Raw genomic sequence first — 13,536 nt, forward strand, 5'->3', positions numbered from 1 at the left:
GGCTCCGCCCCGGCCCGCCCCCGCCCAGCCCAGTCCCCTCCCACCGACCCGGGAGCCCGCCGGCGCTGCCCTGTCTAGTTTTAGCTGCGGCCAAGCTAGCGACTCTGGCCGGGCAGCAGGGAGCCTCCACTGCCGGGGGAGGGCGCACAGTGCGAGCCATGAGGCGCTCAGACTGCTGGCTCCTACTGGCGTCCCCGCCCCAGCCCGGGTGTATATAGCGGGGCCCACGTCAGGTGCCAAGGTCAGGTTGGGCACCCCTGAAAGAGGGGCAGCCTTAGGTGCTGGTTTCCCCCAGCCCTCTACCCGACCCGCCCCCCCCCCCCAGCTTTTGAGACATATCCCTTTCACCCAACCCCATTTTGTTTGTCTCTGACCTCTTTAGATCATAATCTCTAGGGGCAAGGGCTGTCTTTCCAGCGCCTAGCAAATCATGGGCACCATTGTAATGCAAATAGTAGCTAGATGTACAGCAGTGAAGGAAAGAGGTGAAGTGAAGAGCTACATTTTAAAGTTCCTCAGCTCTGGTATAAGCAACGATCAACAAAAATAACCCCAAACGTTTTTTTTTTTTAAAGCATGATTTGTAAGCGGTTCTTAGAGTGGGTGGACTCATGGTATCACAGTGCTTGGGGTTGGAAGTATTGCTATCCTCACCTACCCTACTTGAACCTACATGCTGGGCCTTGGCACAGCACTCTTATCTACCTCAGATGTGTGTTTCAGTCAACAACAAAATTGCTGTGAGTGAGAGACTGACATTCGTAATATTAGTCCAAACTCTATTGTGAGTCAGGGCACATATAGCTGAGAAAGAGAGACAAATCTTTGCTGGTATAGCAGACTTTAGAGCTTGCTTTATAATCTCTGTGCCCATAGGGCAAGGAAGTGTGATCAGAATACAAGATTTTACAGGTGAATTATTTTTCCATGTAGTCCTTCATCTTCCAAGAGAGAGAAGGACAGCTCAGGAATTGCAGGATTTGTCTGAGGCATGAGACTACAGACAAGCAGCTACTTTAATTTTGTTGTGTTTAATTGAGTATAATGTTACAGTTGCCCTCCCCAGGCTGGGAAGTCCATTTGATCATGCAGAAATGTTAATTTAACCCCACCATGACTATTGTGAACATTCAATTACACAGTGGGGACTTGAAGTGACATATCTCCAGGGATCAGGAATCACAATGGAAAATAAAAGTAGTGGTATGAGAAACCTCTCCTCAGAATAATATCCCAGTCTCGACCCACAGCCCTAATCGAGCTAATTGTTTGTGCTGAAATCTCAACAATGTATCCGTGTAAATTACCATAGGCATCAAAGTTAACATCCCCACGGAGATTAATGAGAGCAGCTCATATTTCTTGGTTGTTTTTGTGTCTCTGCATTCTGATGCAGGCAGTGCTGCATGGTAGGGGGTATATTTATATCATTATATTTGCAAGATGGAAGACCGGGAACTTAGGCTGTGGTTCTGCAAGCTGATTCGCGAGGCTCCGCTTAATACTTTATTTAAAAAATGAAAGATCCAGTTTGAAAAATGATGACGCTGCCAGAGAAATGTGGCTAAAATGTACTGCTGCGCCCCACCTCACTTGGCCTCCCGTTTTGTGCACAGAACAGTGTATGTTGTACGTTTACTGTACACCCGGCATCCTGTTGAAAGCACGAGGGGCACTTGGCAAGGCGTTCAATGCCTGGTGTGCACCGACCGGGATAATTACAGCCACCGCTGGCAGGTGGCGTCATGTTGCCAGACAGGGCGGCTCGCTGTATGTAGTCGGTGCATGTGGCAGCGTGTTGTAGGCATGATGTGCACGTGGCAGAAGTTTGTGTAGATGGCGTAGCCTGTAGGGAACCTCCGACTGCTCCCCTGCACATCTTGGGACAGGTTAATCTCCGCAGAAGAGCGGGCTGGACAAACCTCAGAAGAAAGCCCGTGCTGACCCACTTCGCACTTCATGCCAGGGAGTTGTGGCCCAGGGGAGCCTCCATACCTCCCCCCAACACCCCGCCCTCGGGCAGCTCCTTGGACCCGTGGCGCTTCCATCCCTCAGGGACTGTGTCCTGTGGGGGCCTCCGTCCCTCGCCAGTAACGGTCGCCTCCCTCGACGGTTGGCCAGGGCTTCGCGGCCACGAGCTGCCAGGTGGGGACTGAGGTATTCGGGGGGCGGATTGAGAGGGGGTTGGGATGGAGGAGCGAGGCGAAGAGGGGCCTGTAGCGGTCAACGGTTGTGCGGGGGTAAGGGGCCGGGGCCGTGCCGGGTGTTTGTGGACCTGAAACAGTGTATTAGGGCTGTGGGAGAGGGTGCTGAGTGCGGGCCCACGTGGTGGTGGGGCGTAGGGTAGAGGTGCTGCGCGCGGGGTCGGGGGTGTAGGGCGGGGGTGCGAGGCGCGCGGGGTGGGGGTGTAGGGCGGGGTGCTGAGTGCAGGGCGCGCGGGGTGGGGGTGTAGAGCTGAGTGCGGGGCGCGCGGGGTGTAGGGCAGGGTGCGAGGCGCGCGGGGTGGGGGTGTAGGGCGGGGTGCTGAGTGCGGGCGCGCGGGTGGGGGTGTAGGGCTGGGGTGCTGAGTGGGGGGCGCGCGGGGGGGGGGTGTGGGGCGGGGTGCTGAGTGCGGGCGCGCGGGTGGGGGTGTAGGGCGGGGTGCTGAGTGCGGGGCGCGCGGGGTGGGGTGTAGGGCGGGGTGCTGAGTGCAGGGCGCGCGGGGTGGGGTGTAGGGCGGGGTGCTGAGTGCAGGGCGCGCGGGGGCGCGCGGGGTGGGGTGTAGGGCGGGGTGCTGAATGCGGGGCGCGCGGGGTGGGGTGTAGGGCGGGGTGCTGAGTGCGGGGCGCGCGGGGTGGGGTGTAGGGCGGGGTGCTGAGTGCTGGGCGCGCGGGGTGGGGGTGTACGGCGGGGGTGCTGAGTGCGGGGCGCGCGGGGTGGAGGTGTAGAGCTGAGTGCAGGGCGCGCGGGGTAGTGGGGAATAAGGGAGGCTGTTGCGTGCGGCCGCGGTGAGTAAGAGAGAACGGGGGGAGGAATTGCTGAATACGGTGCAGTTTTGATGCACCGGGTGCAGGGAAGGTACTGAGTGCCCTGTGATTAGAAGGGTTTGGGGGCTCGGGCCGTGAGCAGAAGGCACCCAGTAACGAGCCTGTTTTACTCGCTCTGTACTGTCCTTATCCAGAGCCCTGCGATACTGTAGGTCTGTGCACCTCTCAGGGCTTTAGGCTCATTCCCTTAGATGGAATCTGAGCATTGCTTCAGCGGGGTCCTCTTAAATCCTGTCTCACTTGCATTGTTTACCCCCGCACACAGCTCAGTCTATGGGGTCCAATAAGCAAAGTCCCTAATGAGTACATTCGAACCTTCTGTGTAGACCATATGCTCATGTGGTTTTGTTATTATCAGGTGAACTGCAGATGGGCCCATTAGGGGCTCTAGCCTTCCCCCTTTCTTTCTCTATTTCGCGATGAAAAAGTAGTAATTCAGTAGTGATTATTATAGCTATTAAGCTATTTTAATCTAAAATAAGTGGATTGTACCGATGCATTTTCTATCTGTGACATGGATTCAGTATGATTTATTAGTCTGTTTCTTTGAAACAGGATGGCTCATGCTGTCCCTCTCCCCATACCTTGTCCAGTCCAGCTTGGTACTATAAAAAATGATTCATTGGAAGCTCAACTGCACGAATATGTTAAACAAGGAAACTATGTTAAAGTGAAAAAAATCCTGAAAAAAGGTAAGAGTTGAATTTAGACAAGTGTTTGCAAATATCATGCTCTCTTGTATTTTTGACAATGGATGATGCTTTCTTTGTGTTAGGAAATTAGGATGCCATATCAAAAGTTTACTCCATTTTTGTGACTGATGTATAGATTTGGCTGTATAGGAAATGTCATTAGTTATTTATTGCAGCCACAAAACAGATATGAACTGAAAAGTGGTAAGTGGAATAGAAAGTTATGTAGTTGAATATAAAACCAGTAAATAATTAAAATGCTGCGGCTATAATTTTGAAGAATTGTGGAAGTCCCCTTTTGGGAGGAAATGTATACTTTTATCAATTGGTTCAAACTGCATATTGGTTCAAACTGAAAAGCATTTAATATCTAGTTTATTTCTCTGTAATTTTCGGCAGCCTGGTTATATCCTATATGCGAATGCAGATATTTTGCAGATGTTCTAATACTTGACATCTTTTTGTTTTGCAAGTATAAAAACCCCCATTGCTGCTGTATTTTTTTATCCAAAATCTGACGTTCCTAATACTGGATGTTTACAGTCGTACCGTATCCAAATAGTGTACAGCTATTGAAATAGGAAGAGAGTTGCACCGGGGAAAAAACAGGGAGTTTATTCACCCCATTACCAGTTTTAGTGGCTTCCGTGAACTTGAGAAACATAACTGTGTTAATACCAATGGGAGTGACACGTGTAGAGCCGCCTTAACAGCAAAGCTAGAGAGGCTCGAAAAGCAAACAACCAAGTTGATAACGTATGGTCCATTATTGCCAGTGAATTTGGAGTACGGGGTGGTAAGCAGATGGGCCAATGTTAAGAAAACAGTACCTAATGGGAGGAGAGACTAACAGGGATCTCTGGGGAACAGACGTCATTGCTTTAAGAGCGGATTGCTTACTGTGTACATCTCTTCTGAAGCACCTCAGCACCATCGGCTCTTGCAATGCGTGCTTCTTGTGCGTAACTGTTCCGATGCGTCATTCCCACGTAGCCAGTTCCAGTTAGTTAGTCCCGCCTCTATGAGTACGAGCTATGGAAGAAATATCTGATTGGCTGAAGGGGTGTTCCTCTGTTAATTAGAAGAAGTGATTGGTGAAATTCGGGAAGACCTTTATTTGTAACAGAAGCTAAAGAGGGCATTTTAAAAAGCTTCTTCATATGTTAAGTGCCACAAGAGACATGCATACAGTGTACTGCTTGTCAGTCTCGCTGTCTCTGTGATCATAGTGAGAATTGATGTATTAAATTACACACTGTAACCATTAAATATAGGCGCTTTAGACGTTAGACTATAGCCGCGGGAGGTTGTTTTAACACAAAGAGATTGGTCTCGCTAACTACGAGGATGAGTTAAAGTGCTCTTTCCTGAGTGTAAAAGCGAGTAAGCAGTATTGCTTTGATGCAGTTGTTGTCTGTTATTGATGATTTTTCTTTCTTCCCTCTGGGGAAGTAGAAGGGAAAGAACACAGACTGAGTACTTAGTCTGTATAAAAACTAAATTAAAAACATTTTTTTTTTGAAGTTGGTGTTTAACTTTTGTTTCTGATGTGTATATTTAGAGAAGGGATGTTTGAGCTCAGATGGGGTGAGTAGTCTCTTGGTCTATCCAAGGCCGTGATCAAGTGTCTTGATGTTTTTGGTCTTTTGGCCTTGAGATGAAAACCTTGTCTGTGTCTTGGGAACCTTGAGGTAAAAAATTATCTAAATTGTAACTAAACATCTGTATTGTGGAAGGATGTGGGTGTTTTTCAGTGTGTTTTCTAATAGCATGAGAGAAGAAAATGCAGTGTAAAATACAACAGTTTTTATTTAAACAGTTGCTTAATTGAACCTCTAATTGCTTGAACCTCTACATCCACCTTTTTATGCAGTGTCCCTCTCTTTTGTCCTCCCTCATTCTATGTTAAAGTGATAGGCTCATGGATATTAATTCTGCACGTTCTCTCAACTTTCCACTTTTTCTTCTTTTCTCCACCCTCTCCCCCGTTTCGAGTAGCCCCTATTTCTACCCCTAATGCTCTGCCAGTTCGTTGGTATGCAACTTTCTCGGAGCCTCTCTGAGCCCTTAGTACAGGCCGTAAGGTGGAAGTGGGGGAGGAGAAAAATGGGACCCAGGGAACCCCTGGCAGGTAAGGGGACTGGGAGAGCTTGACTTGGGAAGGAGGGAGGAATGGAGGAGAAGAGGCAAATAGGGGTGCACACAGTCTCTACAGTGGTGGAGAGAATGGGGGCTCTGAAATGAAGCGAGGGGATAAGTGGAGGTACACAGAACCCCTAGTCCTATGGAGATTGGAAGAACCTGGCAAGGGGGGAATGGAGGGTACACAAAGACCCCTGGCATGGGGGAATAGAGGGAACACATGAGTCCCTGCCATGGGGAAGTGGGAATGGGGGTGTGAACAGAGCCTTTGGTGTGGGAAGAAGAGTGGGGAACTTGGTATGGGGAGAATAAGGGTATAGAGATTCTCCGGTAAAGTATGAGATTGGGGGAATTTCAGGGAGTCCCTAAAAAGAGTGGGATGGGAGAGGGCACATAGGGAGCTTGTGGGAGGGAATTGAGGGGTGCTAGGAGCCTCTGGGGTGGGCAATAAACTCGACCTGTACAAACTACAAAGTGTGCTCCCCCCACTTCTGTGAAGAATGTGGCCATCTGTTGACAAAAAAGGCTGTTTGCAAAAGGTACTATCAATTTTCTTTCGTGACCACTTGTTTTAAAAAACGAGTAATTACGACGTTAATCAGGGTAGACGGGGATTGGCAAGTTGGGAGGATGTCTTTGCAGAAGAAATGGCCGGCTCTTAGCTAGAGAAGTGCTTTCGAAAGGGATTGCTAGGAGGACGATTTTTACAATGTTTTCTTCCAATCAGGAAGCGAATAGGCGGGATTGCTTTAATGCAGCTGCTGTCTGTCGCTGATGCCCGTTGCTTTTTCCCGCTGGAGAAGAGGGAGGGAGACAGCATAGACTGGGGCGTTTGTATTGAATTAAAAAGCTTTAAAAGAGACTGTAGTTAAATACCTGTTATACCTCTACAGATTATTACATAATACTCTCCAGGGAGGCAAACGTATACAGTACTTGACTCTGATATCAGCTCTCTCTAGATTTGATTTAAGAATATTTGGATAGGCTTACTAACAGTTATTGATATTTATATTGCTATGAATTATGTGTGCTGCTGTTTCAAGGGGAAAAATTGTGGCGATATACTTGCAAAACTAGAGACTTGCTGTCTTCTGGATACACCGTGCGCGACGTTGAGGAATTGTGCTGAGAGGAGCAATTGAACCAAATCCCGCTGCTCTGCCTCCGCTTTGCAACATTTAAATGGTTGAGGTTGCACTAGTATGATGTAGCGGCGCCGAGTTTCTAATATGCTGGGGGGCTGCTCCTCCTGGCTCATCCCAGACCCCACCCCCACCCTTTCCCTTCCCCTTCCCCAATGCCCCACTCCCGCATTCAACTCCTCTCCCTCCCTCCCTGTCAGCGGGCAGGAGGCGCTGGGGGAGGGAGAGGAGTTGAAGGGGGCGGGGGCTGCTAGTGGGTACTAATTACCCATCTTTTTTTTTTTTTCCCCGTGGATGCTCCAGTCTCGAAGCAGCCAGAGTCGGCGCCTGCCACCGGTAACGTGAAACGTGAAGTCTTTAGGGTAGATGAACTCGAGAGAAACAGCTGCAGCCCATGGTAGCTAGAACTCTGTGTCGGGCTCTGCCTGGCAGACAAATGGTCGCTGTACCGTCACGTGGTAGAGAAGAGCCTGTGAGAGGTGTCGCAGTTTCAGGAAGTAAAAGCAATAGGGTTTGATTGGTTGCTAGGAGCTCCGCATGCTAATCAGGAGGTGTGTTTCTGTAAATAGCGACATAAACATCTTCTAATGGACAGTGTTCTGTAGCTGGCTGAATTGTGCTTTAATGAAATGCGGACGTGGTTTTAGATTTTTGTCCTTTAGTTCGCTGAGGGTGAAACCCGTTGGTATGAAAACATTCACCGTGGGAAGAAAGCTTGTGCACATTAGCCTGGGTGTGTAGCCGAGCAGGGTTTTGTTAAGACTATACTTTCAGGGATCATTTCTATAGTTTGTAACTAGAGAAGTGTGGTTGAAAGTGTCTGACCTCGCTAACCACGAGGAGGAGTTAAAGTGTTCTCTTCTGAGCGCGAAGCGAGTAGACAGTGCTGCTTTAATGCAGCTGCTGTCTACTATTGATGACCGTTCCTTCTTTCCTTTTGGGAAGCTGGGAGGGAGAGAACACAGACTGAGTGGTTAGTTCTTATAAAGCAAGTTTAAAAGTAGATTTTTGTAAGTGTTTTTTCTGTTATATCAATTTGTTTATTGTTTCGTGGTGGTATGTTCAATAACATCTTAATTTGTTTTGGTAAGATTTAAGAGAGAAGCAAAGGTAGTGTGAAAATGGTGTATTAAAGGTTTCTTATTCAGTAGCTGCTGAAAGAATTTTAAAATTCCTTTATGCTGCTATCTCTTTTTTTTTTTTGTAATCTATTTCAGAATTTAGGTAGGGTCCTGTGTCTGCATGTTCTCTTCCTTTTCCACTTCTCTCTTCTTCCTTTCCCATTTTCCTGGAAGCCCCTATTTTTACTTCTACTGTTCTGGCAGGGGGTATGCAGTTTGCTCTTGGCCCCAAGCACATCAGACAATCCACACAGGGTATGACAGTTGCTGTCTCTTGTCCGTGTAGGTAGAGGGTGGAATGGGGAGAAAAGCAGTTCACACAGAGCCCCTGCCATTGGGGAGAATGGAGGACCTTGCTATGGGTGGGATCAAACACACAGAACCCCTGCCATGGAGAAAGACTGGGAAACCCTGGAATGGGTGGAGGAGACAATGAAGGGCATGGGGGGAAGAGGTTTACATGACGGATTTGCATATGTCAACATCTCCCACGCCCCACTGGGTGTTTTCCTTCCCATCTTATTTCTTCTCTTTTCTATTACTCTCTTTTTTTCTGTCTGAGTTAAATGAAAAATCCACACCCCTGAGAGACGTAGCTGAGCAGACCTAAACCCTTGCACAGTAACTCCTCACTTAAAGTCATCCTGGTTAATGTTTCGTTGTTATGTTGCTGATAAATTAGGGAACATGCTTATTTAAAGCTGTGTAATGCTCCCTTCTAACGTTGTTTGGCAACCGCCTGCTTTGTCTACTGCTTGCAGGAAGAGCAGCCCGTTGCAGCTAGCCGGTGGAGGCTTGGAATCAGGGTGGACCAGCAGCATCCTATCAGCTCCCCACTCCCCTAAATCCCTTGTGCAGCAGCTGTCCGCAGTTCAGCTGTGTTCCTCCCCCCACTGCCATGTGCTGCTCCTGCCCTCTGCCTTGGAGCTGCTCCCCGAGACTCCTGCTTGCTGTGCTGGAGGGAGGGAAGGAAGAGGGGGGGCTAATGTCAGGGTGTCCGCTACCCCCTGCTCCTGCACCCCGCTTACCCCATCCTCCATAGAGCAGGGCTCAGGACGGAGGGAGCTTGCAGTAGCTCGGATCTCAGCAAGCTGATCTAATTAACAAGGTAGTGTACTTAAGGGAAATGTGTATATCTCCCTCCATTCCTGCTGCCTTGCAGAGTGAGTGAGTTAACCCTTGAGGGCTCAACCAATTGCTAGTTCATTTAGCAGTAAGGGAAATATCCCACCCTCTGACTCCTGTACCTCAACCAAGCTTCACAATCATCATCACTGTGTATCAGTATTAAATTGTCTGTTTAAAACTTATAGTGTGTGTGTGTGTGTGTGTGTGTGTGTGTGTGTGTGTGTGTGTGTGTGTGTGTGTGTGAAATATAGTCTTTTGTCTGGTGAAAAAAATTTCCCTGGAACCTAACCCTCTCATTTACATGAATTCTTATGGGGAAATTGGATTCGCTTAACTTCATTTCGCTCAAAGTCGCATTTTTCAGGAACATAACTACAACATTAAGTGAGGAGTTACTGTATAGACTGCTAGTTGGAAAAGCGAGAGGGGAGAGCACAGACTGAGTGGTTAGGCTTTTTATACTGAATAAAAGAAGGAGTTTTTTTAGTGTACCAGAAATCTAGTTATGGGGAAGATTAGATATAATAGCTTTATTTAGAAACTTGTATAACGCTTAGGTGCAGATAGTTTGGTTTTCTTTTTGCTGGGGTGGATTTTGAGTAAATCATTAGTCTGCTTGGTTTCTTTCATAATCTGAAGTGGATTGAGCATCTAAATTCTTCTACTCCTCCCTCCTCCCCCCCTTTGTGAAGGGGAACAGCCTCAACCTTTTGTCTTATTCTGCTTTGTAGGAGAAAGATACTCTATTTAAATAGTCATGATCCATTTAGGTTAATTCTTATGCTGAATGGCGGGTAGGAGAGGGTATAAATCATTTGAGACGCTTGCGCCACTCCCTGTGTGGCCTGTATTTTTCTTTGCTTTAAAATGAGACTATCTAGTTTTGATGTAAATATATTTGGGTGGTTTCACTCATATTTATATTGCTATGAATTTCATGTGGTCTTGTCTCACAGCAGACATGGGAAAAAAAGCCTGTGGCAATGGACTTTGCAAAATTATAGACTAGTGATTCTCAACCTGTGGCCCAATCAGCAGCTGCGGCCCATGTGGCATCCTCATGTGGATTCTGCTCACATAACATAGAGAAAGTTGCCTATGCAGCTCGCAATGGTAAATAGGGTCAGACCAGCAGATATCTTCTTTCCAAGTGGGAATTGTGCAGGGAGGAACAACAGACCTACTGCAGCTGTGTTGCCACTGTCTACTAGTACTGAAATGGTTCAGAATGCCTTGCTTCAAGTGGCACCAGTTCTAAAAGTAAGGGTGATTTAGTGCTGTGGTTCTCAAACAGGGGTATCCAATGGTCTTCCAGGGGGTACATCAACTCATCTAGATACTTGCCTAGTTTTACAACAGGCTACATAGAAAGCACTAGCAAATTCGTAACAAATTAAAATTCATACATTGATTTGTTTATACTATTCTCTATACTATACACTGAAATATAAGTACAATACTTGTATTCCAAGTGATTTATTTTTATAAATATTACATCTGATTTTGTAAGCAAGTAGTTTTTAAGTGAGGTAAAACTTGGGGGTATGCAAGAGAAATCAGACTCCTGAAAGGGGTACAGGTGTCTGTAAAGGTTGAGAGCCACAGATTTAGTGCAGGTACCACCGGTAACATGGAACACTACAAAAACTTCTAGTGCAGATGAATTTGAGAGCAAGCCAGAGAGAAACAGCTGCAGAGCATGCTAGAAAGGGCTGACCTGTCCACATTGTCTGTGCCTGACAAGCTGTCACGTGGTACAGAGGAGCCTGTGAGAGGTATCACAAAGCACGAGGGTTTGATTGGTTGCTAGGAGCACCACATGTTAATCAGGAGGTGTGTTTCTGTAAATAGCGACATAAACATCTTCTAATGGACAGTGTTCTGTAGCTGGCTGAATTGTGCTTTAATGAAATGGGGACGTGGTTTTAGATTTTTTTTGTCCTTTAGTTCGCTGAGGGTGAAACCTGTTGGTATGAAAATATTCACCGTGGGAAGAAAGCGTGTGCACATTAGCCTGGGTGTGTAGCCGAGCAGGATTTTGTTAAGACTATACTTTCAGGGATCATTTCTATAGTTTGTAACTAGAGAAGTGTGGTTGAAAGTGTCTGACCTCGCTAACCATGAGGAGGAGTTAAAGTGTTCTCTTCTGAGCGTGAAGCAAGTAGACAGTGTTGCTTTAATGCAGCTGCTGTCTGCTATTGATGACCGTTCCTTCTTTCCTTTTGGGAAGCTAGGAGGGAGAGAACACAGACTGAGTGGTTAGTTCTTATAAAGCAAGTTTAAAAATAGTTTTTTAGTGTTTTTTCTATGAACTTGTGTATAGTTTTTGCTGATATGTTCAATAGCAAATCTTAATTTTGTTATAGGGTTTGAAAGATAAGTAAATGTAGTGTGAAAACTGGTGTTTTATTCAGTAGTTACTGAAAGAATTCTAAAATTCTCTATTTCAGAATTTAGGTAGAAGCCTGATTCTGCAAGTTCTCTCCTTTTTCCACTTTTTTCTCTCTTAGAATCATAGAATATCAGGGTTGGATGTCCTTAGGAGGACATCTAGTCCAACCTCCTGCTCAAAGCAGGACCAATCCCCAGACAGATCTTTGCCCCAGATCCCTAAATGCCCCCCAGGATTGAACTCACAACCCTGGGTTTAGCAGGCCAATGCTGGGGAACCCTGGAATGGGTGGAGGAGACAATGAAGGGCATGGGGGGAAGGGATTTGCATGAGGGGGTATGGGGGATCCTGGGAAGGGGGCCACACTAGAGGGTATGGTGGGAAAGGGACTGGGGAACCCCTGACAGGGAAAGGGACTGGGGAACCTGGTTTAGGATATTGTGATAACTGGGCCTACAAATTTACCCTATTTGTGAACGTAACTGAAAAGCGAGTGGAAAAATTCATAATGTGTCATAATAACCTATAGCAAGAAATGTTGATGGGAAAAGTTGCAAAATGGAGACAAACTGAATTCCTCCAAACAAAAAGGCCTACTGATGTAATTGACTGGAATAAGATCATGCCTGGTAAAAAAGATAGTATGAGATTGAAAATTAACTAACCCAAACTGTTGTGTTGGAAATTAGGCCTCATTGGTAGATAAAATAATGAGGGGATGGGCTTTTCCATACATCATTCCCTTTTTGGGGTCCTTAAAGAAAGAGATTTTGGGGAGAAAAATTACCTACTGGAGTAAGGTTCATCATCATGCTGCTACCCCCCCCCCATCTCCTGGGACCCCAAACCTTTTTTCATCCCAGCCTTGAAAGATGTCCTGACCAGATTGGATCGGGCCAGAAAGAGCCAGCTTTGGCTGAATCCTAAACACCACCACAGTACATGGTTAGGTTGATGTAAGCTGCCTTGCATTGACCTAGCTGTGGAAGCATCTTCACTTAAATTGGCTCTTGCTGACATAAGTGCCTCTCTATGCTGATTTAGTATCACCACCTTCTTGAGTGGTTAGAGTCACGGTCCATGTAATTAGGTCAACACAATGTCAGTGTAGACACTGAGTTGCTTACCTCGACTGTTAGTGGCTTTGAAGAGCTGTCCACAGTGCCTCACACTGACAATACAATCGAGACAAGCACTCCTGGTGAGGATGCGCATCGCTGATGCAATGAGCCAATGGTGGACGGACACATGCAAGTAATTTAATGACTATGGTGGCTGTATGCCAACGTAAATTAGGTCAACATAATTGTGTAGGGTAGACATATGTCAACATCTCCCTCACCCCCGGGGATGTTTTCCTTCCCCAACTTATTTCTTCTCTTTTCTATATTACTCTCTTTTTTTCTGTCTGAGGTAAATGAAAAATCCACAGCTCTGACCTAAACCCTGGTATAGATTGTGCTAGGTTGGAGAAGTGGGAGGGGACAACACAGACTGAATGGTTAGGATTTGTATACTGAATAAAAGAAGGAGGTTTTTTAGTGTTCCTGAAATCTTGTTATGGGGAAGCTTAGATATAATAGCTTTATTTAGAAGCTTGTGTAACGCTTAGGTGCGGGTAGTTTTTTTTTTGTTTTGTTTTGTTTTTGTTTTTGCTGGGGTAGGTTTTGAGTAAATCATTAGTCTGCTTGGTTTCTTTCATAATCTTAAATGGATTGAGCATCTAAATCCTTCTTCTCCTTCCCCCCTTTGTGAAGGGGAACAGCCTCAACCTTTTGTCTTATTCTGCTTTGTAGGAGAAAGATACTCTATTTAAATAGTCATGATCCATTTAGGTTAATTCTTATGCTGAATGGCGGGTAGGAGAGGGTATAAATCATTTGAGACGCT

General features: G+C 46.5%; 1 protein-coding gene and 4 non-coding genes across 13 annotated transcripts in view; all 5 read left to right on the top strand.

The window, feature by feature from the left end:
* TEX14 (testis expressed 14, intercellular bridge forming factor) overlaps positions 1-13,536 on the top strand; it is a 105,036-nt gene that overhangs the window by 19,879 nt on the left and 71,621 nt on the right. For 5 of the 9 annotated variants that reach the window (XM_039508354.1, XM_039508358.1, XM_039508360.1 and 2 more), the window contains one exon: positions 3,582-3,718. In XM_039508354.1, coding sequence (XP_039364288.1) covers positions 3,583-3,718 — 136 coding nt within the window. In that variant the 5' untranslated portion in view covers position 3,582. Of the gene's footprint in view, positions 1-2,001; positions 2,158-2,187; positions 2,241-3,581; positions 3,719-11,211; positions 11,273-13,536 lie in introns of those variants that run through there. The other 4 variants (XM_039508351.1, XM_039508352.1, XM_039508353.1 and 1 more) reach the window with 4 other exon arrangements.
* LOC120387618 lies at positions 4,991-5,199 on the top strand. The gene has a single exon (XR_005590262.1). It is a non-coding gene; the product is annotated as a small nucleolar RNA U3 (small nucleolar RNA).
* LOC120387602 lies at positions 6,480-6,687 on the top strand. The gene has a single exon (XR_005590247.1). It is a non-coding gene; the product is annotated as a small nucleolar RNA U3 (small nucleolar RNA).
* On the top strand, positions 7,764-7,980 carry LOC120387613. The gene has a single exon (XR_005590258.1). It is a non-coding gene; the product is annotated as a small nucleolar RNA U3 (small nucleolar RNA).
* LOC120387616 lies at positions 11,298-11,514 on the top strand. The gene has a single exon (XR_005590261.1). It is a non-coding gene; the product is annotated as a small nucleolar RNA U3 (small nucleolar RNA).

Source organism: Mauremys reevesii, linkage group 20 (assembly GCF_016161935.1).
Source record: "Mauremys reevesii isolate NIE-2019 linkage group 20, ASM1616193v1, whole genome shotgun sequence".
Taxonomy (NCBI): Eukaryota; Metazoa; Chordata; order Testudines; family Geoemydidae; genus Mauremys; species Mauremys reevesii.